The sequence below is a fragment of the Sorghum bicolor genome, chromosome 10 (genome assembly GCF_000003195.3).
Source record: "Sorghum bicolor cultivar BTx623 chromosome 10, Sorghum_bicolor_NCBIv3, whole genome shotgun sequence".
In the NCBI taxonomy this organism is placed as follows: domain Eukaryota; kingdom Viridiplantae; phylum Streptophyta; class Magnoliopsida; order Poales; family Poaceae; genus Sorghum; species Sorghum bicolor.
In genome coordinates, this window is record NC_012879.2 from 14,453,910 (window position 1) to 14,480,208 (window position 26,299).

General features: G+C 43.3%; 4 protein-coding genes across 8 annotated transcripts; 3 read left to right on the forward strand and 1 right to left on the reverse strand.

Moving 5' to 3' along the window:
- On the forward strand, window positions 2,276-3,388 carry LOC110431027. The gene has a single exon (XM_021449535.1). The coding sequence runs from the start codon at window positions 2,295-2,297 to the stop codon at window positions 3,357-3,359; it is 1,065 nt and encodes a 354-aa protein (XP_021305210.1). The 5' UTR covers window positions 2,276-2,294; the 3' UTR covers window positions 3,360-3,388.
- LOC8072809 lies at window positions 3,455-5,092 on the forward strand. The gene has a single exon (XM_021449796.1). It carries the CDS (start codon window positions 3,455-3,457, stop codon window positions 5,090-5,092), a length of 1,638 nt encoding a protein of 545 aa, XP_021305471.1.
- Window positions 6,232-10,158, reverse strand: LOC8072810 (nucleotide-sugar uncharacterized transporter 2). Of its 5 annotated transcripts, none has more exons than XM_021449534.1 (8): window positions 9,894-10,158; window positions 8,716-8,867; window positions 8,423-8,631; window positions 8,229-8,322; window positions 7,940-8,106; window positions 7,687-7,786; window positions 6,874-6,905; window positions 6,232-6,774 (listed from the first exon to the last, which is right to left on the reverse strand). In XM_021449534.1, exons 1-8 carry the CDS (start codon window positions 9,970-9,972, stop codon window positions 6,723-6,725), a joined length of 885 nt encoding a protein of 294 aa, XP_021305209.1. In that variant the 5' UTR covers window positions 9,973-10,158; the 3' UTR covers window positions 6,232-6,722. The 5 variants fall into 5 exon arrangements, with proteins under 5 accessions (XP_021305209.1, XP_021305206.1, XP_021305205.1 ...); XM_021449531.1 differs by having other exon boundaries at window positions 6,232-6,803; window positions 9,894-10,157; XM_021449530.1 differs by having other exon boundaries at window positions 7,687-7,857; window positions 9,894-10,154.
- Window positions 21,631-23,663, forward strand: LOC110431099. The gene is made up of 3 exons (XM_021449797.1): window positions 21,631-21,888; window positions 22,101-22,152; window positions 23,255-23,663. Exons 1-3 carry the CDS (start codon window positions 21,631-21,633, stop codon window positions 23,296-23,298), a joined length of 354 nt encoding a protein of 117 aa, XP_021305472.1. The 3' UTR covers window positions 23,299-23,663.

Below are 26,299 nucleotides of genomic sequence, written 5' to 3' on the forward strand. Positions count from 1 at the left end.
GAGCGCGGATGCGATGTCACGGGATCTGGATCGGGAAGAACTGAAGAAGAGGAGCACGCGCGCAGAAACTCCACAGGCGGCTCCACGGCTGAGCAAGGACGGTGCTCGTCGCCGGCGAGCAGGGACGGCACTGGCGGCCGGCGGGCGTCGGGGCCTCGCGGCTTCAGTGCTTCACCCGTCGCGGAAGAGGCGGCGCGAGTCGGGCGACTGCGCGTCCGTCCCAGGCGACACATATGGCCCTCTTAATGGGCTGGGCCGTATCCAGCTTGCCTGATACGCGTGTCTAGTGCTGGATACGTATCAGGCAAACGTATCGCATTATTTAAAAAAAAACAAAATTCCGATACTTCTCCAGTACGTACTGGCCGCGTATCGGCAGCGTATCCGTATCGGATACGTATCGGATACGGGATACGCGTGTACACTGAAGTATCCGTGTAACTTAGCACAGGATTATGTATGTTTTTTTTACAGTTCAACACAATACACCTAAATGTTAATCCATCATGTTAGACTCTCTATATAATTTGGAAGCATAGTCTTGTACTTTAAGAGAAGATCAACACTAGAGAATAAAAGGATGCGCTCTTGGTGGTAGGGCTTGAATAAAGATGTGCATGCAGCCCGCAGCCCGGTGGCCCAGTCCGAAGCATGGTTTTTTGGCCCGGCCCAAGCATGGCACGGCCTAGTGTTGTGCGGACCCGGGCTGTGCATGGGCCACTACTCAAGCACGGCACGACCGTTTTTTGGCCACAGGCCCGGCAAAGGCCCGCTAACTTGCCTAGGATATATAATGTGGAGCACCTAACCCTAATCCCCATCCCTCGGTACTCCTCCTCCCGCATCGCCTATGCTCCTCACTCAAAGCCCCTCGCCTCACACCGTTGTACTAGTACCAATCTCCCGCCTGCCCCTCACACGTCATCTCCGCGAGATGACACGTCCGTGCTCGCCCCTCGCGCGATGCTGCCTTCGAGACGCGGACTTTCCGCCAGCCCACCATCTCCTCTTCCCTCCTCTCCCTCCGGCATGGGCGCTGCCGCAGCCCCGTCATTGCACGCGGATCTCGAGCTCCCTCCCTCTCGGCCCCACATGGCGGTCTCGAGCTCCCTCCCTCCTCCTTCGCGACATGGCGGCCTCAAGCTCCCTGCATGACGTGGTGACTTGCTTCCTCCCTCCGCCTTTGCGATGCGGCGGCAATGTAAGGTGGCAGGGACGTGGGCCTCGGGCCAGCCTGGCCTGCTAAAAGGGTCGTGCTTTCTAGGCTAGCCCGGCACGGAAAGCGGCTTGACAGGCCATGCTTGGGCCAGTGGCCAGGCATGGAGGACTAGGGTGGCACGGCCCTGCGGCACGTCGGGTCCTACCGTGTCGGGCCTTGTCGGGCTGTGCCTAGCACGGGCCTGTGCCGGGCGGCCCGGTTGCTCATCTATAGGCTTGAAGTCCCAAGTGGTTGAGGGTAAAAAAGCTGTTGTAGAAAAGAATAAGGCCAAGAAAGCCAACCACTTGCAATGACAATAGCCATGGGCCAGTGATTTTGTGCACGTTTGTAGTCCAAGATATTAAATAGTCAAACTGTACATGTAAATCATTGGTTTCAAAATGTGTACTACACACAATCATTTGAGTTCAACCCAAGATCTTACAGTTAAAATTACTTGGATGAAAAGCTCATAAATGCATTGGATGGTTTTAGATGCATGGTTGTACTTGAGTTGTATTCAAGCCATTCAAAATACACAACAGAAAATAAAACATATAACTTATTATAAAGGAAAAGAAGTTTGGTATCCTGCGGACACTGTATAAGCTGCATTAGAATCAAGTCCCATACCATTGTCCCCTTCTGTGGTGAATAGATATTGTTCTGAGAATCCTATGCAGATCACTATAATATGAACCTAAGGCACACACTGGATTTTAACTTGTTCACTCTGTACCACTGCAGGAGATACTTCCTATGTTCAATAAAGGTGGGTACCGACTGAATAGAATGAACCATTGTTTTGTTTTCCTTTTTGGACAAGCACTCTTTCTTCCTTGGTGGCGGAAACCAAAGTTTCTATCATTCTGATAATGCCCACCATATATCCTTTAGCCCTTTATGCCTGCAAATGTGACATTGGATTCAACACCATTGTTTATTTTCTACATACACATCTGTCTAACATTCAGTGATACATACAAGGCCCAGTATATCGGCATATATTGAAATATTGCTGCAACCCTATAAATAGAGCAAGTGTTGAAATCTTCAGAGTTAGGCACCCAAAGATTTGCTTTTGTTCGTTGAGCTTATGGGCATGGAGGTTGAACTGCAGCCAGGAAACGGTCATGTGGCTGAAAGAACCATGAGTCAGAAAGAACCGCAGCAACAAGGAGACCAAACGCCAAGCGGTACTGATGAGGCAGAGCTTGTGTGGAAGCTGCGGAAGTACTTGATGCTACTGGCAATTCTTTCTGCAACTATCACCTACCAGGCAGGACTTGCCCCACCAGGTGGCCTCTGGCTAGATAACCAGCATGGCCATCTTGCCAGCGATATTGTCCTGCAATCTACTTATCCAAAGCGGTATAAGGTATTCTTCTACTGCAACTCGACAGCATTCATGGCATCTCTGATTGTTTTGATCTTGCTCTTAGTAAGGAAGCTCAGCTGCAATGCAATTTGGCTCCGCTCGCTGCATTTTGCGATGTTACTCAACCTGCTCGGGCTTATGGGGGCCTACGCTGCAGGCAGCTGTAGGCAAATCAGAACATCCTTGTATACTTGGGTGCTGCTTGTTGGTGTCTTCACATACATTGTACTTCATGTTGTGTTCTTCCGGCATCTAGCATCTCCATGGCTTCAACAAACTTTGATGGATGTTCAGAGGTCCTGCAATGATTCTCTAGCACGCATGTTCAGCAAAAGTCAGAGCATAAAAGATGATGAGCCAGATGCTTCTGTCCAAGAAAAAAAGGAAGAACTGGAGCAGAAACGCAGCTTGTTGCTGGTTCTTGCCACATTGTCAACGACAGTAACATATGCTGCAGGGCTAAACCCACCAGGTGGATTCTGGCCTGACAGCAGTGCTAGCCATCTCGCTGGTGACCCAGCACTCCGAGACCACTACCCCAGTCGCTTCAAGGCCTTCATGGTGTGCAATGACACAGCTTTCGCTGGATCCCTTGTCATTATCATCATGCTTCTCAGCAACACGGCAGTGGATCATGTTGTAAAGTCGAATGCACTTCGTCTGTGTGTTCTTGTGAGCCTATTTGGCCTTATGGCTGCTTATGCTGCAGGGAAGTCCATACATCTATATATGTGTTCACCCTTGTCGCTGCTATCCTACTATACCTCGTCATTCAGTGGATAGCACCTATTCTGCCCAGACCAGAGTTTGTCAGCGAGTGCATAAAATGGATAAAAGGAGAAAAGGATAAGCTGATTTTGAAGCTAAAATCGTTCCTTATGGAGAGTAACAGTACAACCAACGAGCAGGAGATGCCATTAGCATTGGATCAACAACATACATCCAGTCATGTTTCAACAGACACTGTTAGTGATACTAAGGATGATATGAGAAAGTTGCGCACATACCTTTTATTACTTGGCATCCTAGCAGCCACCATTACATACCAAGCTGGGTTGAATCCACCTGGTGGGTTTTGGTTAGACAATGAGGATGGACATCGTGCTGGAAACCCTATCCTGGAGGCCATCAGTCCAAAGCGGTACAACACATTCTTCTATTGTAATTCCACCGCATTTGTGTCTTCTTTGGTCATCATCACCCTACTCCAGAGCAACTTGATCACTGTTGGTGCCTTGAAACGATATGTACTGCAGACAGCCATGATTTTCGATCTCTTTGGTATAATGGGAGCATATGCTGCTGGCAGCAGCCGGACTTTCTCCACATCTTTGTATGTGATAATCTTGGTCTTTCTTGTGTTCTCTTATGTTATGGTTCACGTCCTGCTCTTTGTGTGCACAAGAAGCTCTGATGATGGACCAGCTAAGGAAATAGATGATAACCCTGAACTGAAAGATTTGGAGAAGCGGCGCAAGTTTCTTGTGTTGCTTGCTGTTCTGGCAGCATCGAGCACATATCAGGCAGGCATAAACCCACCAGGTGGTTTCTGGCCCGACAACAACGATGAGCACCGAGCAGGTTATCCAATGTTCCATGATGAGTTCCCACGCCGTTACATGGCATTCTTCTACCTAAACTCCACCGCTTTTATGTCATCCTTGGCTGTGATCATGTTGCTTGTTAGCAAAAGGTTATGCCAGAGTGGAATCAATGGCTACTTACTGCGTGGATGCATGCTACTTGATCTGGTCAGTCTCATGGGTGCTTTTGCGGCCGGAAGCTGCAGGAAAGTATCAACATCAGTGTATGCCATCCTAGTTGTTGCTCTTGTTTTTGCCTATATCATGGCTCAAGTTCTGGTGCTAACCTTTGCAAAAGATAAGATGAGTTATTTCTTTGAGTGGGTGCTCCGTGCCACTCCTTTCAAGAGTCCACATCCATCCCAGAATGGCAAGCGAAGCATCATGGTCAACCGAAAGTCTGAGTATAAATGGCGAAAAGATCTGATTCTGATTGGAACCCTCGCAGTGAGCGTTACATACCAAGCTGGGCTGCTCCCGCCAGGAGGGCTGTGGCCTGATGATCGGGACGGCCATTTCACCGGCGACCCAATCCTCCACGATACTAATCCACCACGGTACAAGGCATTCTTCTACTGCAACGCCACTGCATTCATGGCATCGGTGGTCATAGTCATCCTGCTGCTCAATAGCACAATAAGCAAGTACAAGAGGTCTCTACTTCCCATGAAAACAGCAATGGTGCTGGACCTGCTTGCTCTGCTTGGGGCTTATGCTGCAGGCAGCTGCAGGAAACTGAAGACTTCTATATACGTTTTCGCTCTCGTCATTGCTGTTTTTATGTACATCGTCATTCACATCCTGCTGTCCTTCGATAAAATGGCACGGCTGGTGAAGAAGACTGGAGAACAGTGGATTCCATGTCTGAAGAAGATGTGGGCACTCATTGAAACTGAACCTCCAAACCATCAGCTATCTTCAGAGGAACCATGAGAGACAAGACTGGCTGTATGCTTGTATTATTATTACATAAATAATTCAATTGATATGTACCTTAAAATCAATATTTTTTCCTACTTGTTTAAGGTTGAAGTGTTGTAATCTTTCACGCACAATTCGTTATTATAAGATAAGATGTATTCATCCATGAGTGTTTTTTTCTCAAATGTAAGAGAACTGCGCTTCATTATATTAAGAAGAAAAAAGAGGGAGAGACCCCAATTACAACACATACCACACCACTCAAAAATAAAAGTACATACGTGCCTGTGAAAACAAAGAGGCGGCCAGGATTAGACGACCTCTAGACTACAGAGCTACAGGGGGAGGGAGAGGCTGGGAAGCCAAGAAAGATAGCCCCCGAGCCCTCCGCCATAGAGCAAAACCCAAAGCATCATCCAAGCTAGGAGTAGCTCCATCAAACACACATCTGTTTTGGTGATTCCACAAAGGTCCAAGCTCCTAAGTTCTCGAGTTCAGCTTAGTATATTGTTTCTTATGAAACTCCCTTACATGTTGCCATTTGGCAATGAAACGAACATTGGGACGGACGGAGTTACCTATTTGTAAGCTAGGCAAGTTCCATTTGGAGAAAAAGGGGCTAGTGCAGGTTATTTCAATAGTTAGAACCTAGATAACTATGTATTCACATTAATCAACATATGTTGAGGTGGATTAGAGTGGAAATTAGTTTAGTTTTTACCCTAATCCACATGTGTATTGACATAAATACATGGACATCCAAATAAACCCTAATAGTTGAACATGATATGTTGGGCAAATTGTTCTTGTAAACTTTCATTTCGAATCTTTGCCCTTTGTTTCAGAAATTCATGGTTTTATATTTGTGTAGAATTATAAACTGGGGGTGCTTCAAACGTGCCAAAGCTTTGCTGCTTGCTCCGTTGCCTGATTCAGTAATTCCGTGGACTGCTGCATATTTTTTCAGGATCTGAGCTTTGAGTTGACCCTTTATTTGTCCTGCTCTGACATGCTTGCACATTTCCTGTTTTGCACCTTATATCTTCCTCGTGAATCGTGATAGCATGCGCTTTTTTCATGCCCTATGGGTGCGTTCTTTCCTTTTATGAACGATTGTTGAACCCAAAGTCTTTTAAGTGTGAGATTACATAAAGGCAGTATCATGAGCACAAGGTCATATTCAATCAGGACCCATTTTCAGCCATCTTTCGTCTATTTTCTGAGAAACAGAATCCACAAGACAAATAAAGCATGACCGGTAGAACAGTAACCAAAATTGCCTAAAACTAGAATCAATGATAATTCCTACATGCAATGAATGTGGTCAACGATAAAAACAATTTTGACCAATATTGCCTAAAGAATAATAGCACTTTAAGCAAGAACTACAGAAAGCAGAATCAAAGGAACACTACTTTCAAGTACAACCTTAAGCTTTCGGATGAACTGGTTGGTGAAGGAAACTCCATGTGTGCTCACCAAACCTCATTGCTTCCAATGGGGGCTCTCTTAAACCTAGCAGGAGGATGGCAATTGTTCAATTTACACAAAATCCATGGGCTTTGTTTCTGGCTTTTCTCCATCTACAATAACCTTGGACTTCATCACATGAGAATTCTGCCTTGAATTTAAGGAATTTCTCCTACTGCTGGTGGCTGACTCTTTCATCCCTAGGTAAGTATACACTGACATCCCTGCAAGGGCAATGACAGCTCCACAGAGGCTGGTGAATCCAGGATCAGATTTAAATACCAGATAACCAGAGAGCATTATAACAATCGTCTTGAACTGACCTAGCACAACATGAGCGAGAGCCGAGGTTGCCCTGCAGCATCCAAAATACATTGAGAAATTAGGTTCAGGTCCAGAAATTTTGCAAATTCGTTAGACACAGAAGAGAATGAATGACCAAATACTTTACGCTGTCGTTTCCGAAACCCAAAATACGTGAACCTTCAAGACCAAAAGGGTATCACATAGACAAAAAATGATTCTTGGTTTTCTTAAATCTTGTCAGTTGAATTCTAAAGGCCTTAGCAACGTAAAGTTAACTAATATATTTCTATTTTCAAGCTTGGGCATAATAGCAATATTTCACCATAGCTGGGACATGGAAATATGGCATATAAAATAATGCTGTAAGTTTAACAATTAAAAAGGCGTTCTACTTGTTTCTCTAGGTTACAGATCCTATTATATATTTTTTTTAGAGTTTAAGGGCGATTGCCCCAGCCTTTCAATTATGTTCATGTACCCGATGCCAAAGTTGGTATCGTAACATTAAAATCAATAAGATCGCTTCTCTAGGTTCGAAAAAGGAGCTTCCTATGTGTTCATATCTCCTGGTCTATAAAGTAAATATATCTGACATGCATAACCAGGAATTTTTTTTCACAAATATCCACCATATGGAATTTAAACACAAATATAAAAACTAGTGAAAACTTGCATTGAAATGTATCTCCATGTCCTTGTGTGTGCGTGTGCGTGTGCGTGCGTGGGTGTGTGTGAGAGAGAGAGGGGGGGGGGGGGGAGGGGGGTAAGAAAAAGATATGTGATTCCATGAAATGCAGAGCCAATCATGTATATCAATTTTTATGACTCACCCAAGTGCCAAAGCACCAGACCACTGAAGAAGGAAACCGAACAAAGCAGATGTGATAATTGCGCTGCTGTTCTTCAAGTCCCAATTGAAAGATAAAAGGCCTGGAGGATCCAACAGTGGCATCAAAACAACAAAGAAAAATATGGTAATTGGGGTTGTCTTCCACATTAACCTGATCAGGCAACCTGGAAGTTAGTATAAAACATAAGGAATACTTGCTGTCACAGAAGAGATAAAACACAATAACAACTTACGCAAGAGCTGTCCAGTTTCCACTCTGTTGTAAATTTGACCACAGGATTTTGTTTACAGCACTAGGAATAATCCAAGCTAGTGCTACACAAGCACCAAAAAAATTGAACTCCAAATCAGTAACAGTTGCAATGGCCACACCAAATGAGACAACAACCAGCGTGATAACCTACATCCAGAAGACATATTTCTTGAATTCTTTAAGACTGCAGTTTGAAAATTCTCTGATAACAATTAGATCAATTGAAGAATGGGGCAGTATATGAAGCATGAAATTTCTAAGAAATTTACCTTTCGAAGGGAAACTCTTTTCTTGAAAAGAATAAATTCTGCTACTACTATGGTTGGAGTTACAGCTATCTTAGCCATCTGATAAAAACCTACACTGAAGACAAACAACACTGAGTACATTATGAGATATACTCATTGAGGAAAAGGAAGGGCATTTTGTATCCGTTAAACAGGGAATGTATTATTCATGTCACCTGTTATGCTTTAAGCTGATATTGGCAAGCCCAGTGGAGAAAGACATGACAGCACCTAAAGCAAATAATGATGAGAAAGGAGTGGATTTTGAAGGAGGAGCAACTGGCAGCAAGTATAATGCCTTGAGAACAGCCATTAAAGCCAAAGCAAATAGGTAATGAATTAACGACAGTGCGACTGGGAAGTTAAATCCAACAGTGCCCATCACCTGCAAGGAAAGGCATACCATTTATAAAAGAAATGCAAATAGACAGGCAGTGAAAGTTTAAAACGATTGAAAAGTCAGCCATACCATTTTGTTTGCCATGATGATCCCAACAGCAACCACAAAGTTGAATGTCAGCGCAACAATAGGGCCACAAAGTCTCTGCTGCTGACGCTTGGCCCCTTCTGAAGTATGAAAGTCATTGTACAGTGAGCCCCTCAGTTCCTCTAGTGCCCGACCTGTTAAGTATGAGTGAGAGAGTGTGAGACAAGACTTAATGCAGCAGCCTTTTCCAATGAGATGGTTATAGGAGTATATATCACCATTAAAAACATTCTTAAAATGCAATATCTTCACCCAGAATTTAATTAAAACCAGGGCAGTGGAAAACTAGTCATAAAGTCGGGCCTAACAAGCACTTAATGATATGGAACATATTCAATGGCATCAAAATATGTCTGTTACACCGGGGAAAAAAACTCTGTAACTAATGAAATTTAAACATTCTCATGATTTAAAAGCATGATTTTCAATTAATACATTTATTGTGCCATGAAACTATTAGCAAGCTCAACTCTTTTCCTGAGGTAGCTAATAAGTGCTGGAATAGCTATCATGTGCAATCAAACTTTCAAAAATCTTCATTCGAAAAGGAAGAGATCATTATATACAATCAAACAAGTGAACTCGCAATGGAACCCAAAAGCTATCACCATCAATTTCATAAACCTTGCAGCCACTGGAAAGGCGGAAACAATATCATCACGCTCGGAGAAAGTGGCCACAAGGGATGAAGTGATGAACTGATCTGGGGACCAGGAGAAGCAACAAACACTGGGATTTACCAACACCTGAGAAATGCTGAGGACAAAGATAGCAAGTAAACTTCAGCATTCCATCTGCTTGTTCTCTTGGGATGGTTTACACATCAACCACCAAAAATCAACCAGCCAATCATATGTTAACGTTATCCTAAAGAGAAAACGATTGGAGGCAATCTCCAAAACATAATTGCCTGTGAGCAGGGGAATGGATCCCGCAGAAAGGCATGGACAATTGAGTCACAATGTCCCGAATCGCAATGTCGCTCAAAACATAAAGCAACGGCCAAAATGAAGTAGTTCGTGAGAGGAGCAAGTGAAACAGGATTACAGGAAACCACATCGGCGCAGCATCTCCAAGAACAACCTCCTTCGTACCAATACATGCCATAAGTGCCCTCTCATGACAAGCACGAGAACAAGAGGGGCTGGGGTAGTCCTGACCTGCCTCGCCGGCGTCGCTGTCCTTGCGCTTGATGAAGCGCCGGCTGCCGCCGGGGAGAATGGAATCCCAAATGCCCATTGCCGCCGGCGCATCAGCCGGATCCCCACGCTATCCGTCTCTTCTTCCGCCGCCGGTGCCGCAGAACGGCGGTTCCTGGGCCGGGGCGGGTAGTGGGTACTTGGAGCTCGAGCTCTTGGGAATTGGGATACAGATGGGCTGAGCAGATGCAGACTGCAGACTAGTAGGCAATGGGTCAGCCGGTGAGGAGATGGCCAGGGACTTGTTTAGTTCACCCCGAAAACCAAAAAGTTTTCAAGATTCCCCGTCACATCGAATCTTATGGCACATGCATGAAACATTAAATATAGATGAAAACAAAAACTAATTACACAGTTTAGCTGTAAATCACGAGACGAATCTTTTGATCCTAGTTAGTCCATGATTAGATAATATTTGTCATAAACAAACAAAAGTGTTACAGTACCGAAAACTTTTCACTTTTCAGAACTAAACAAGCCCCACATGGGAATGGGATATCTGGTGGTTTTTTTGCTAGTGTCAGGGTTCTATCTTCTGTTTATTCTGCACAACATTCCATGTTTTATACTGAAAAAATGTGCACTAAACTTATCACAATTCCTTTTCCACCTCAGTCACAAAAAAAAAATCCTTTTCCACCTCGTTATTATGTGTCTGATATATTAACGAAGAGTATAAATTTCCTGCTTTTAGGCCTTATTTAGATCAAAAAGTTTTTGGATTTTGACATTGTAGTACTTTCGTTTTTATTTGACAAATATTATCCCATCATGGAGTAACTAGGCTTAAAAGATTCGTCTCGCAATTTACACGCAAATTATGCAAATAGTTTTAATTTTTATCTATATTTAATGCTCCATACATGTACAACAAGATTAGATGTGACAAAGAATCTTGAAATGTTTTTTATTTTTAGAGTGAACTAAACAAGACCTTAGATAAGGCCAATAGTTTAACAATGCCGAGTATCTCAAAATAGAGATAATTAATATTAATTACTCCCTCCATCCAAAAAAATAATATTTAATTACTCCCTCCATCCATAAAAAAATAATATTTAATTACTCCCTCCATCCATAAAAAACAAATATTTAATTACCTTCTCTGTCAAAAAAAGATGCAACTCTAAAATTTGTGTCAGTTAAATTAATTTAAATTTGAATAAATTTATAATAAACAACATTAATATTTTGTCTTGTTACAAAAAAATATTCCTAATTAATATAGTGGTATTTATTTTTTATCATAAATGTTAATAGTTTTTATATAATTGTAGTTAAAGTTTTAGTTGTTTGACTTCTTAAAAGTGAGAATTGTATCTTTTTGTGGTCAAATGGAGTATTTTGAGCTTAAGTCAAACTTCTCAATTTTTAACTAAAATTATAAATTTTCTATGTATATAATGATGAAAATTAAAGAGGTTTGACTTAAGACACATCTAAAAAGACTTACACTTTAGAATAAATTAATATCATACATCTTTTACCACACGCTTAATAGATAGTGTTGCATAACAGAGGAAGAATTCACTTTGCCTCTACATCGTGGATTTTTAGAATTATCCTAGGTATTAGCGCTACCTTTTATTCCAAAAATATAAGTCTATGTAGCCTTCCCACTTGACCCAATAATGTAAATTCATTGTACTCCCTCCATCCACTAATTCTTACTTTTCCATAAGTCAAACAATTTGAAAATTTAATCAAAATTATATAAAAAGTACTAACATTCATGATGCAAAATTAGTATCATTAGGTTAGTCATAGAATATATTTTCATAATAAATTTAATTAGAGACATAAATATTAATACTATTTGCTATAAACTTAGTTAAATTTAAGCTAACTTGACCAACATGTATTCCATAATTATATTCTTTTCTAGATGGAGGGAGTAATTCCAACGCACAACTTTTGTGTTTTGTTTCATTCTTCCATATCCCATATCTACATCTAGTACATAAATGCACGTAGATCAATGAATACATGCCACCAGGGATGAAAATGGTACGGATATTTTCTGACCGTATTTGAGACTGAATTCATTTAGAGAGGTTTCGATATATCCGTATCCGAGTTTGAATATTCAACATCCGATACCGTATCCATATCCACATATTTAATTCATATATTTATTATGTCGACATCCAATTTATCTTATCCGACAGGGTTGATATTATCCATATTCAAATCTGAATCTGACCATAAATATGAAAACAAATATGATATCGGTGATATTCGTCTGTATCCGATCCGTTTTCATCCCTACATGTCACACATCTTAATTGTACTAGTAATTTATAGCCGAATATAGTCACGGTAGAAGTTGAAGGGTTGAGATGGCGGACTAGAGGATGAGTGAATATTCCTTTGTAAAAACTTATCATGTCGGCTAACTGAAATAAGTGCAGAATTAAGACTATCGGTCTAGCCAAGACTTTATCCCTCTATCTAAAATTCAAGCACCTTAAAAGGATCCTAAAGAGACAACAAAGATGTCAGGTTAGCTAGTGCTCTCCTAACCAATTCTAGCTTGCAAGGTCACACAAATCTATGCTACTAGTACTTCAAGCAAATCAGGGATCACCTACACAAACTAGTGATGCAAAGGGCATAAAGCCTAAGCTCACCAGCAATGCTCAATAACAAGGCAACTGAAAAAGCCAAAAAAAATCCACATATTTACCTTTAATTTATCTATTATTTGTTACTAATTTGTTCATTACCCATAGTCCACTGAAAAAGCCAAAAAAAATCCTATAGCCCTTTGATAGTACGGTTATCTTGTGTTTTTGTGTTCATCAAGTTGTTAGTCGCCATCTTTACATATATTGTGTCGTGTTTCATTTGTTATCCACACCCCTATTAGTATAAAAAAAGAGAAAAATCAAAGAAAAAAAGTTTAGAGAAAAGAAAATAAGAAGAAAAGAAAGATCCAAAAGAGAAGTAAAAGAAGAGAAAAGGGGTTGTATTGCGGTTCGCTTATTGAAAAAAAATCAGTTTACATATTCAGATTCTTGGTGATTTCTATGACAGCAATATTATTTCTTTTGAGCACATCAACTCACTTGATTTTCTGTACCATAGCCTCCCTTTTTAGCCACCTATAGCTCCACCAAAAATGAAACCGGGACATTTGACTCATAATCCTTGCAACCTTGGAATCACTTCTGTTGAGCTGCTACACTAGACATTTTACTGTCCTTGAGAACCGGAAACAACATTGGTAAGTAAGATATGAGGTTGTGTGATTCCACATATTTACCCATTCCACTATATCTTGTATTAGTGCTAATATGTGAAAGGTCCTTGTTTGGTTTTGGTAATTGAGTGACAACTTAGATGAACTAATAGTGTTTATGCGAGATACACAGGAGATTAGTCCACGGGTGATTATGTGATGATGGAGGAGCTCATTGCATATGAGACATGACATAGAGTCATGTGACCAAGATGGAGAAGATCAAGATGAGGCTTGGCTCGATGGACCGGTTGCAAGAGTGAAGGGCAAGTCGGAGGCTTTGAAGCGAGGGACCGCGTGTGACGGTGAAGCTTGAGCAAGACTTGGCGCCGATGGACCATGACAACAATGAAGAGCAAGTGAGGTCAAGATCGATGAAGCAATACAGTCACGTAATGATATGAAGTGGATCATATCATTTGATGATTGGTTGGTGCATGTGTTGCATCAACATCAGAGAAGATGGAATGGAATGCACAAGGTAAAGGTATAACCTAGGGCATTTCCATTTCACCGGTCATAGGTGTATAGAGAAGTTTATGACCAAATTTAGGACAAATGGATGTACTATCAAGAGGGGTAAACTTGTTTGCATATCGGTCATCTAGTGCTACTTGAGCGATCTGACTTTGCATACGTGTTAGGATCGAGTGGCATGACAAGTTGAGAGGCTAACTCCTTTGAAGAAAATGTTTGTGAAAATACTAACACACTTGCACTTTGATGGTGGACACTTGTTGGTGTTAGCATATTTGCAGAGGAGGTGGAGTTCCTAGGGTAGAGAGGGGTTTAGGTTCCTCTCTCCTCCCCCCCCCCCCCCCGCCGAGCGTGCGAGGCGGGATTGAGCGCTTTTGAGAAAATTAAGTGTATATTTTCTATTGCACCAGTGGGAAATTTGGAGAAGTCGCGGGAGTGTTTTTCACTGGAAAAACACTCACCGGATGCTGGCCGTGGAGGCATCGAACGCTGGCCTAAGCGTCCGGTGCCCTCTCGGTTTCCGGCTCAGGAGAAAGCTGAGCATCCGATGCTCAGCACCGGACGCGGGTACGACACTGTTCGCGCGTCCGGTGATGCTGACGTCAGCAGTAAGTTTGCGAGTGTTTCTAATAGAGAGCATCAGATGTCCAGGAGAGCGTCTGGTGGTTGTGTCTGGTGACCCCGCATGCTTTACACCCTCTCTACATATAGGTCTGGTGTGCACCAGACGCGTCCGGTGTGGACCAGTAGTGCGTCCGGTGCTACTGCTTTAGGTGCGAGCGCATGTTAGCCATTGACGGCAACAGTCGAGTTCAAATGGCTAGTGACATGTGGCTGTCGTCTGTGCACCGGATGCTGACGTTGAGCGTCTGATGGGTCCCTGCAGTGCGTCCGGTGCCCACGTGTTTTGCCTAGTGAAGGGGCAAAAGCTAGTTTAGCCCTTGGGGCTATATATATAGAAGTGGTGGTTGACCTTGGCTGGTGCTTGGCACCCTTGGGACTTAGTGTCCATGCTTGGGGAGTGCTAGTGAAGCCTCTAACTCACATATGCTTGATAGTGATCATTCGATTGTGTGAGTGAGCAATTCTAGTGCGTTGCATTGAGAGATTGGATCGAGTGGCATAGGTGTCCGTGTTGCAAGCTGGTGATGCTTGTTACTCTTGGAGGTTGCCACCTCCTAGACGGCTTGGTGGCTTGTGACTCCATCGAAGTACGCAAGGAAATTGTGTGGTGCTCCGAAGAAGAGATTGTGAGGGGTGCGGTGCTCACCCCATGGGGATCGCGAAGAGCAACTCTAGTGGATTGCTTGTGGCTTGGAGGATCCCCATCCTGAGAGTGGATGTGCGGCACCCGCTGAGGGTTTGGCTTCGGATTGCCAATTAGCTCGTGATCTATTAAGTGGGTGAATCGCCACAACGAGGACGTAGCTTGGTGGCAACCAAGTGAACCTCGGTAAAAATCATCGTGTCAACTAGTTGTGTAGGAGCTCCCCCGGTTTGCAAAGTACTAGTAGCATAGGTTTGTGTGACCTTGCTCCTAGAATTGGTTAAGTGAGCTCTTGCTAAGGTAGCACCTTGTTTGCATGTTTAGGATATTTTATAAGGTGCTAGAGAACTTAGATAGAGGGGTGTAGTCTTGGCTAGACCGATAGTTTTAATTCCACATTTGTTTCGGTTAGCCGACGCGATAAATTTTAGAAAGGACTATTCACCCCCACTTGTAGTCCACCATCTCGACCCTTCAACATGTCAGGATCAAATTCAAGTATTCGTGGTGGTCATCATGGAGAAGAAGAACCTCATGTTGCATGGTCTGAGTTGTGTCAAATGGTAGACTCACTCTTGCAGGCCATGGAGAGGTTGCTTGATGCACGCATACCTGCAGATGGGCGGAGGGCTCCTCAGTGTCAATATGGTGAATCTGGTGCTAAAAATTCTAATGCATGACATGACCATTTCAGAGATGGTCATGGTGGTGGTAGGCAAGCTGGTCATTAGTGGCGGAGCTAGGTGTAAATTTAAGGTGGGGCCAATTTTGCTTTATGGAGATCAATTTGTACACAGATGCTAGAGCAAATAACCACTAATCACAAATTTGTTGCTAATTAATACTGTAAAAATCCAACAAAAATATCAAATAGACTATTAAGTACAGATTATCAATTATCATTTATAAGTCACGTTTAATATTTGTATGTCATATAGCAAATAACTTTGCAGATGAGTATGAAAACTAGAAGAAAAAACATTAAACAATGATTATTTAGCCTATATAACTAGTGCTTAGCCTATAGCAAGGGGGGCCAAGGCCCAGGTTGGCTTGGCCTAAGCGCCGCCAGTGCTGGTCATCATGGCCAAGATGGAGGACGAGTTAATGGGCGTGGTCGTGGCCACTGTGTGTATTTTGATGATGAAGAATTTGATGACTTTGATCAAGAAGAGGAGTCTGATGAGAATCCCTTTGCAAATGATGGACTGCATGGGCGGCGCCATGATCATCGGCGGTGTGCTGATCATGGAGATAGGGAGCATCATCGTGGTCATCGTAATAGAGAAGACCCGGATAGCATTGCTTATGTCAAGTTGAGTATCCTAAAATTCACTGGAAGAGAGGATGCATATGCATATCTTGAGTGGACTAAGCAGTGTGATCAAATTTTCAGAGTGCATAATCTCTCTAATCTAAAGCATGTCAATCTCGCTTCAGTGGAGTTCTCTGGTTATACTCTGACTTCGTGGAATCTGATACAGGAGAATCAACTTGTGTTAGACCATGAATATATCAACACATGGGAAGAGATGAAGCAAGTGATGAGAAGGTGATTTGTACCATCAAGCTATTAGCATGACCTTTGCAATAGGTTGCAAATATTGAAGCAAGGAAAAAGATCGGTTGATGAGTATTATAAGGAGATAGAGCTGCTGTTAGTGCAAGCTGGAATTAGAGAGGATCCGGAGTAAATAATGACAAGATTATTGGGTGGTCTCAATGAGGAAACTGCTGGTTTTGTTGAGATGTTTCCATAACATACTTTATAAGACCTTGTTGATCAAGCTATGCGCACTGAAAGAAAAATTCAGCAAGAGACACATAGAAAATCTTATGCAAGTCATTCTATTGCAACCTCGTGGCGCAAGCAGTAGTCTGGCACTTCTTTTGGTGGGGGACGGTCACAAGGTGCTGTAGCTAGGCCCACTTCATCTAATGCTCCTTCGAAGATGGTGGTTTCTACATCATCATCTTCTACAAATCAGCAATGACCTGCTACAAGTGCAACAACCCCAATTGTTACTTCTTCAACTGCTACTTTCTTTGCATGTAGTAGAGAAATTGTGTGCCACAAGTGCCATGGTCATGGACATGTTGCTGCACAATGTCCTAGTAGGAGGACCATGATAGTGAATGAGAATAGTGAATGGAAATCTGAAAGTGATCGTGAGAAACAAGGTCCAAGATATGATGAGAATCATAAAAGCAATGATAATGAGATCCAACCCGATGAAGGTGATAACAACAGCTTTATTTCTCTTCGTGTGCCTAGTGTTACTGCTGCAAAAGAAGATAATGGGTAGCGACACAATCTTTTTCACACTAGAGGCATGATTAAAGAAAAGTTATGTAAAATTATTATTGATAATGGCAGCTACAACAACATTGCCAGCCAAGAATTGGTTGATAGAATAGGGCTAAAATAAAGGCATCATCCTAATCCATACAAGATGCAGTGGCCGAATGATTGTAGTGCGTTGCGTGTGAAAGGTCCTAGGTTTTGGTAATTGAGTGACGACTTAGGTGGACTAATAGTGTTTATATGAGATACACAGGAGATTAGTCCATAGGTGATGATGTGATGATGAAGGAGCTCATTGCATATGAGACATGACATGGAGTCATGTGACCAAGGTGGAGAAGATCAAGATGAGGCTTGGCTCGATGGACCGGTTGCGAGAGTGAAGGGCAAGTCAAAGGGTTTGAAGCGAGGGACCGCGTGTGACGGTGAAGCTTGAGCAAGACTTGGCGTTGATGTATTGAGGCAACGGTGAAGAGCAAGTGAGGTCAAGATCGATGAACCAATACGGTCACGTGATGATATGAAGTGGATCATATCATTTGGTGATTGGTTGGTTCATGTGTTGCATCAACATTGGAGGAGATGGAATGAAAAGCGCAAGGCAAAGGTATAACCTAGGGCATTTCCATTTCAATGGTCATGTGTGTAAAGAAGTTTATGACCGGATTTAGGATAGATGGTTGTACTATCAAGAGGGGCAAACTTGTTTGCATATCGGTCATCTAGTGCCACTTGAGCGATCTAACTTTGCATACGTGTTAGGATCGAGTGGCGTGGCAAGTTGAGAGGCTAACTCCTTCGGGAAAATATTTGTGAAAATACTAACACACTTGCACATGGTGGTGTACACTTGGTGGTGTTGGCACATTTGCAAAGGTATAGACATCCTATTCCTAGACTTGATGATATGCTTGATGAACTTAGTGGTGCAAAACTTTTTACTAAAATTGACTTAAGAAGTGGCTATCACCAAATAAGAATGAGAGAAGAAGATGAGTGAAAAACAACTTTTAAAACTAAGTTTGGGTTGTATGAATGGTTGGTAACGCCTTTTCGATTGATTAATGCATCAAGTACCTTTTTGATTGTGGTTTACTTTGATGATATATTAATTTACAGCAAGTCTCTTGATGAACATGTTAAGCATATACAAAGTGTGCTTGCTGTCCTATGTGAGCAAAAACTATATACTAACCTTGATAAGTGTATATTTTGCACCAACAAGGTAGTCTTTCTTGGCTTTGTTGTTTTAAGTCAAGGTGTGGAGGTGGATGAGGAAAATATCAAAGTTGTCCGTGAGTGGGTGCCTCCACAAAATGTAAGTACAAGCTTCAACGTCATCGATTTATCTCCTTTCTTTGGATTGGAAGAGTCGAGGACGATTCCTTTTTAGGAGAGGGAGGATGATGAGGACATCCCAGCTATGCACGCTTGTTCAAGTCCAAATGCTACACATCAAAGTCCCCTTACAAGAAGCCATGCCAAGAAGCTACAAGTGCAGATGAATTCTTTCCTTAGTGATTGCAATTTTCACACTTGTGAAAACTTTTCTTGCTTTGCGATGTATAGTGGCTGAGCAGGAGAGAGGATCCCAAACCCCTCTCTATCCTTCAAACTCCACCTCCTTTTTAAAGTGTGCCAACACCACCATGTGTGTACGAACATGTGCAAGTGTGTTAGCATTTTCACAATCATTTTTTTGAAGGATTTAAATTAGTTCAATAGGTCCTAACTGCATGCACATGAACAATGTCACCTAGTGGCACTAGATAAACGCTTAGCCAAAGAATTTCTCTCTTAAAAGTACGGCTATCTATCTAAAATGTGATCACATCCTCTATGGTGTCTTGATCACCAAAACTAAAATCCTAAGCAATTGAAGGGTCGAGATGGCGGACTAGAGGGGGGGGTGAATAGTCCTTTCTAAAACTTATCGCACCGGCTAACCGAAATAAGTGCGGAATTAAAACTATCGGTCTAGCCAAGACTACACCCCTCTATCTAAGTTCTCTAGCACCTTGAAAAGATCCTAAACAAGCAAGCAAGGTGCTACCTTAGCAAGAGCTCACCTAACCAATTTTAGGAGCAAGGTCACACAAACCTATGCCACTAGTACTTTGCAAGACCGGGGAGCTCCCACACAACTAGTAAGCAAAAGCACAAAGCTCCTAAGCTCACTAGCAATGCTCAATAACAAGGCAACCAATGCCAAATTAGAGAGCGCAAATTACTTAGCTACACAAACTAAGCAATGTGACTAACAAGGTTACACAAACCAAATTAATCACGCAAGGGAACTACTTCTAGCTACACAAGCAAGAAGGTAACTTAGCAAGCTACACAAGCTAACTAATTACAAGAGCAACTACACAAACACAAATATATGAATGTAAGAACAAGCTTGTGTTAGGGACTTGCAAACCAACGGGAAGAACAATGTTGACACGATGATTTTCTCCCGAGGTTCACTTGGTTGCCACCAAGCTACGTCCCCGTTGAGACAAGCTCCAAGGTTGCCACCGGTCCTCTTGCTAGTGGTGACCCGCAAGTCACACTCTCCCACATGGAGTGCTTACCACAAGCTCTAGCACTTGATCCGGCCGGACCACTTGTCGCTCTTCATGTCTTGCTCAACTAGAGTTGCTCTTCGCGATCCCCGCGGGGTGAGCACCGTACCCCTCACAATCTCTTCTCCGGAGCACAACACAATCTCCTTGTGTGCTTCGACGCAGACACAAGCCACCAAGCCGTCTAGGAGCACTACTAGAAATGTGTTCATCAATGACGAATCACTAATGATGCTTACTTTTTTCGTCATAGAACTAGGTCATTTTATGACAAAATTAGTAGCTTCGTCATAGTTGACAAGTGACGAAGCTTTGGCGCGAAGAATAGTGACAAAAATGGAAACAACATCACTGATCATCGAAACTAAATCATCATAGATTGTCTGGCCAGTGTACCACCCCGAGGAGGAGGGCTATGGTCCCACCAGAGGGTCCCATGTTCATGACATGGTGCCTTGGTCCCACCTTTGTGTCCCACGTCGTTGACACAGGTGCCACGGTCCCACCAGCGGGTCCCACCCTAGTGACGTGGCGCCATGGTTCCGTTGGTGGGTCCCACAATCATGAGGTGGGGCATGGTCCCACCAACAGGTCCCACGAGCATGACGTGGCACCATGGTGGCACCTGTTGGTTCCCACATCGTTGACGTGGCGTCATGGTCCCACAAAGTGGGTCCTTACCAGTGGGTCCCACCATCATGACGTGGCGCCATGGTCCCACCTTGGTCCAATTGGCGGGTCTACCCCACATCTGACGTGGTCATGCGGGGCCAAATCTGCTGCGCGGAGTTCCCTCTCTGATTTTTATTTTATTTGGCAAAAAAAACTTGCTCCATGGGAGCTTGGATCCCATGACTTGTTGTTGCAATCCCAAAAAAATTACTCGTTTGTGTTGTATTCTTGTATGTTGCTTTATTTATTTAGTTATTAAACCCAACTCCCTTTTTTATTTCACAAAAAAATTAAAAAATCCTTTGCAAGTACCTTCACCACCAGACCAATCAAGCTTTTATGTTCCTATGACACATGTTTGTTTATTTGTACACTGATTATTTTTTTAGTCCATCCGACTTGATGGGCCCTATACCCATGATCCGTCATTGGTGGAACACTTCTACGTATGCACGAGGTGCAGAGGAACCCTCGCGTGAGTTCGTTCCTGGTGGCTACATGTTTGTATAAGGTCCCCAGGTGATCACCGCCGACGCCGTGACGCCGTGCATCCCCGGGAGGTGATCGTCGTTGACGTCGTGTGTCCCCACGCGCGTCCTAGTTGATCGTCACGTGCGTCCTAGCTAATTGTCGCCGTGCGTCCCTAGGTGATCGACGTTGTGCGGCCCATCTTGAATCCTCGTGTGCGTCCCTTGGTATTCTTCTTTTGTACATGCATGTATATAGGAAGAACCTTTTACCTTTTCTATTTTTTCCTAAATGGCCAAATTTATGCCGAGTACAAGCTAGCGTGGCAGTGTAGCGACCTAGCGTGGCGGTGCAGTGGCGGCGTGCGTGGGAGTTGTTGCGGTAGCAAGCGTGGCGGCGGCGGCAAGCGTGAGGCGGGCAGAGCAGCGCGTGTAGAGGTGCATCGGGTAGCGGCGGCACGCTTGTGACAAACATGTGGCGACGTGAGTTACATGGCGTTGCAGGTTTGAATTGTTTAGGTATATTTTTACATATATATAATATGCATATATTTGATGTGTTTTTTAAAATTTTGTTGAATTTACTGTAATTTGTTATTTATTTTTTTCATATATGCATGAGTTTGATGTTTTTTTCAATTTTGTTGAATTCACTCTATTTTTTTCAATTGATGTCTCCTACACTACTGTTTTGTGGGTCCTATGAAGCAGAACCCTAGCCCAATTAAGCTCCGGGAGGCTCAGATTTCTCCCCCAAGCACCGGTTCCCCCACCCCCACCCCACGCCGCCACCTCCAGCCCCTCCGGCAACCACTTCACTGCCGCCGCCCCCGCCTCCTCGACGCCCACGACGCCACCCCCAGGGGCCTCCCCAATGACCGCGCCGCTGCCCCCAGGGGCCTCCCCGCCGACCGCGCCGCCGTCCCAGGGGCCTCGTCGACGACCGCGCTCCTTCCCCAGGTGTTGCCCCGCAAGCCGTGCTGCTGCCCCCACGGGCTTCCCTGATGACCGCGCCGCCGGCCCCTCGTCGACGCCAGTGCCCCCAACCCATGGGCCTCGCCTAACGCCGGCACCGCAGGGGCCTCTCCGGCACCCATACTTTTCCATCTTGTGGTGCTCTCTCTCTCTCTCCAACCTCCCTCTCAGATCTGTTCCTATTTTCTTGTGTTCAGGGGATGTATGTTCCGTCTCAGAAAACTGATGATGGGATGCAAGAACCAATAGGTCAGTTTGGTTCCCTCAATTTTACATTGTCTAGAAATTCATCGTTCTCAATATATAGCTTAAGTGGCACTATAACACATTCTTCAGTTTGTGATTACATCCACTGCCTTACATCCTAACTGCCAATATCCTTCATAGGCTTTCCTCATTTTATCACTAAAACAATTCATTTTATTATTGCAGTGCACCAGACAAATTATGATTGCCTCATCTTTGTGTTACGAACCTATCACTGAAATCAGGATTGCAACAATACAAAATAAGCCCATGGCTCCTGAATCAGGATTGTGTTATTTCATTGTCTTGTAAAATAAAGAATGCAGAGAATTTGAAGGTAGTTTACATCTGCAATATGTTTAGTTGAAACCTTTTACTTTCTTATGAAGATATAGGTTCAGACCATTTTCATTCGTTGAGACGTATAATTTTCAGAGAGATCAAATATTATTGCACTAGTATAATTACTGAAAGTAGTGAATCTAGTATTCTCTAGCAGATAGTGATGCCTTGGTTGAAATTTCAATGTTCTAAAGCAGACTGCATTATCAATTAGATGTATGACCTGCTTTCTTGTTTACCTGTCTCCAGTAACCCATTCACAACTGCAGTTTAGACTAGTAGCAAAGATACAACAGACAAGTACTTACTGAAGGAAAAACAGAGCTGAAATAACAGAAGTGTGGGACTGATATTTGGCTTTAAATAAAACTTAACTCTGCAACCAGCCTACATGAGGCATTTAGCTGTATGTGAGCTATTTGGTGCAGGAGCAGTAACACATAATAGTAAACCTTGTATATGAATATGAATTTTCTCTGAATTTCATGTAAACTTGTACCCTGTGTAACTATGAACATTGTCTGAAATTCATATAAACCAGTACATGTGTTGTGTGATACTCTGCTAGTTTGTTCTCTTCAGTTGATGCAACTTGTTGCTCCATCTCATTTTTTTATTTGAGCAGATGTGCAGTCTTAAAGTTCACATAGATAACCAAAATTATCCTAGCCTATTTAAATTCCATCCGCTTGTGCCCTTGAATTGTGATGTATAGTCTTCAGTGTTAGAACCACTCACCATTTTTAGTCCTGTCTCCTTGTAGGGTACTGGGTCATCCCATGGAAATGTCGCTTCTGGTTCTCCTGAGCATTGAAGATAACAAAGACAACACTAACATGGACTGAAATAGTGAAGGGACAGTAAAACCTCTATTGTGCAATAAAAAGTGCTCTTCTTTTATGTTAGAGTGTATTTGGTAAAACTCCAAGGGACTACATGTGGAATGAAATTAACCTCTCGTGTAGTTATTAGAAATCTAGTATATATGTGTTAGAGTGAAAAGGCTTCTGTTATGTAGTTGGGATGCAACTTTGGATTTTGTGTAAGTTAGAATTGATGTGTAAACTCTTGAACTAGCATCAAATTTTATCTGGTTTGAACTTGTGAACCAGTCTGAAATTTAGGGAGTAAATTTGTTTTTGTCATGGCTAATGCATATGCTACTGATTCTACTTGATGGTGCCACCATTGGGTTTGTACTAGGAATTGCGAAGCTGTCAGAAATTTTCCTGGATCTGGTAGTGAATGCGCTGCTCAAGCGTATCTTGTCCATCAACAATGCTTCTTCGACATGAGAGCTGCTCAGCTGCTGGTAGTAGGACTGACTAGGAACTGTAGCTGCTGGTGCTTGGCATCCTGCTGATTTTGATTTTGCAATGACTTGTGTTCTGGTGGTTGGCAAATGTTCTATTTAAACCAAGTGTGTGGTGAACTAAGTTTATGCACTTATGTTGCTACTGAACCGAGTGTAGCAGTGATAATTAAGTTATGAGTATTGGATCTTTAGTTTTATGTATGCTTTCGGTGAATTCAATATTTCTTGCATTTTGAAATAAAATCAGCAGTAGCCACTATGATGAAATAATTATTCTATGATGATATTATGTCACACCCGGATGTAAAAGAGCATTCGGGTGCCAAATCACATGTGCGCCAGGATCTCAAATTCACACACATGGACCGACATCATCAATGGTACAAAACACAGTGTTCAAACGAATTACATAAATGAGAGTAAAAGTATCATTATTACAAGCCAAAAGTTTATCAAAGTGCGAATGGGAAGCATAAACTAAACTGTTCCATAAATAAAGGGGTAACTAAACGTCGACGTAGCAGGACCACCTTGCCACAGGAAGGTCGACGGTAGAACCACACGAGCCTAACAACCAGGAGACTCAGGGTAGTCCTCAGGGAAAACGCAATTGTACTCCTGATCGTCCGAGCAACCTTTAATGATTATAGCAAGGGTGAGCTCATGTCGAACTCAGCAAGCACAGACGGAAAGTAATGACATGCAAGGCTTAAAACAAGGTAAAGCTGACTTGGTTTGACTGCGGTAGCATTTTAGTTGATCACTTTTAATTATGACAATTACTAGAACAACCTATTACTAAATATGAGTAGCATAAACCCAACCCTTAATTAGTGTAAGTAGTAATTAGCATCTTTTAAAAGACTATCCTAATTATTATAGTAATCCAGGGATTAACCCCAATTATTAACACAGGATAGCAATCCTGCCAACACGGAATAGCCATTCCGCCAAAACACAAGGTAGCAACCTCGCCAAGTTCCATCTCCAAGTATCCAGTGAATCCAATTTGCTCATCAAGTGAGGGTCTGGGCCGCTCGTGACCGTGAGCACGGCTGATATATCAGTTTTACACTCTGCAGAGGTGTGCACGTTCACTCCAAGTCGTGATTCCCATTCGCCCGGGGTCGCGACTCCCCAAAACACTACCAAGGTGAGCAGGCAGGGTTTCACTACGAGACCTTTCACAGGGTCCAACTAATAGGATGCCACTCGTAAGTTTTTGCCGGGGCGCGCGGCAGCCGTGCCCATAGCAATGGGACCCCGAACTGACCGACCTCTTAATATGAATACCCAAGCTACATTCCTTACGCCTACCCGGAAAGTAACACCCTACCAGCGGAGGTCCTGATAATTAGTCAAGCCAGAGCCATATAGCTTGGAGCTGCACTGTAAGTCCCAGGGGGCCGCTCCCTGACTAAGTCCTTACGGAGAGCAGAGACGGGTACGCCCGGCAAACCGGACCACCAACGGTACCCGCTCCCCCTGTCACCACCATCTTCACGATGCTCGTAAGCATCCAACATCGCCATCACCGTAGTGACCAAAGATTCAGCACGATTTAAGCATCAAGTTGAGTAGAGATTAATACTTGTTTAGGCATGTGTATAAGATGAGTAGAGCAGCTATGCAAACCTAGTATATCCTAGACTACCCAAATACATAACCCTAGGTGAGCAAGGAATAATAAGTAAAGCTAGTCATGTCCTTAGGGTTTGCATTCATTGGACACATGCATATAAAGTAAATGACATTAATGAGTAGGTTCAAAATGATCAAATGGTGTCTGCACTTGCCTTGATCGAAGTCGGGTTGCTCGAACTCAGCGGGATCCTGAACCTCTTCCTTCACGAACGTCTCGTTGGCTATACGCGACAATCATCAATCATAGGAACAATACATGCAAGCAAACAAACTTAATTAGAAACAGTACACCAAAGCATGCGAAAGCATAAAGCAACTGCACTACTGTATTCTACTCGATGAAACGAAACTATAGCGACCAGAATCACCTAAATCGGAGTTACGATGCAAAAGTTATGGCTAAAACAAGTTGAATGGCATTTCTATAGATAAACTGAACTATTTTTCGTAATTAAAACTAATTAAAACTGAATTAAAACTCATTTTGGATTAAATACATAAATACCAACGGGTGCAGGGGCTAAACTGTAAAAGCAGGGGCATAAATTAAATAAATCTAAAACTAAATGGAGCGCGGGTTGATTTCAAAGAAACCCAGGGGGGTTTTTGCAAAAACGCAGGGGCGCGTGGGGACCGTGGCCGTCCTGGCCACGTGGCGGCTTGCGGCTGGCGGGTCCACGGTGGACCGGGTGCGGCGCGGGGTGCACCGGTCCACGGTGGACCGGGGGGGCGCGGGGCGGTGAGCCGGGTCCAGTGGACCGGCCGTGCGGGCGCGGGGGTCGCGGTCCACGATGGACCGCGCCCTTGGCGAGGCGAGCAGGCGGCGGGGCTGGGCGGCCGGCCGCGGCG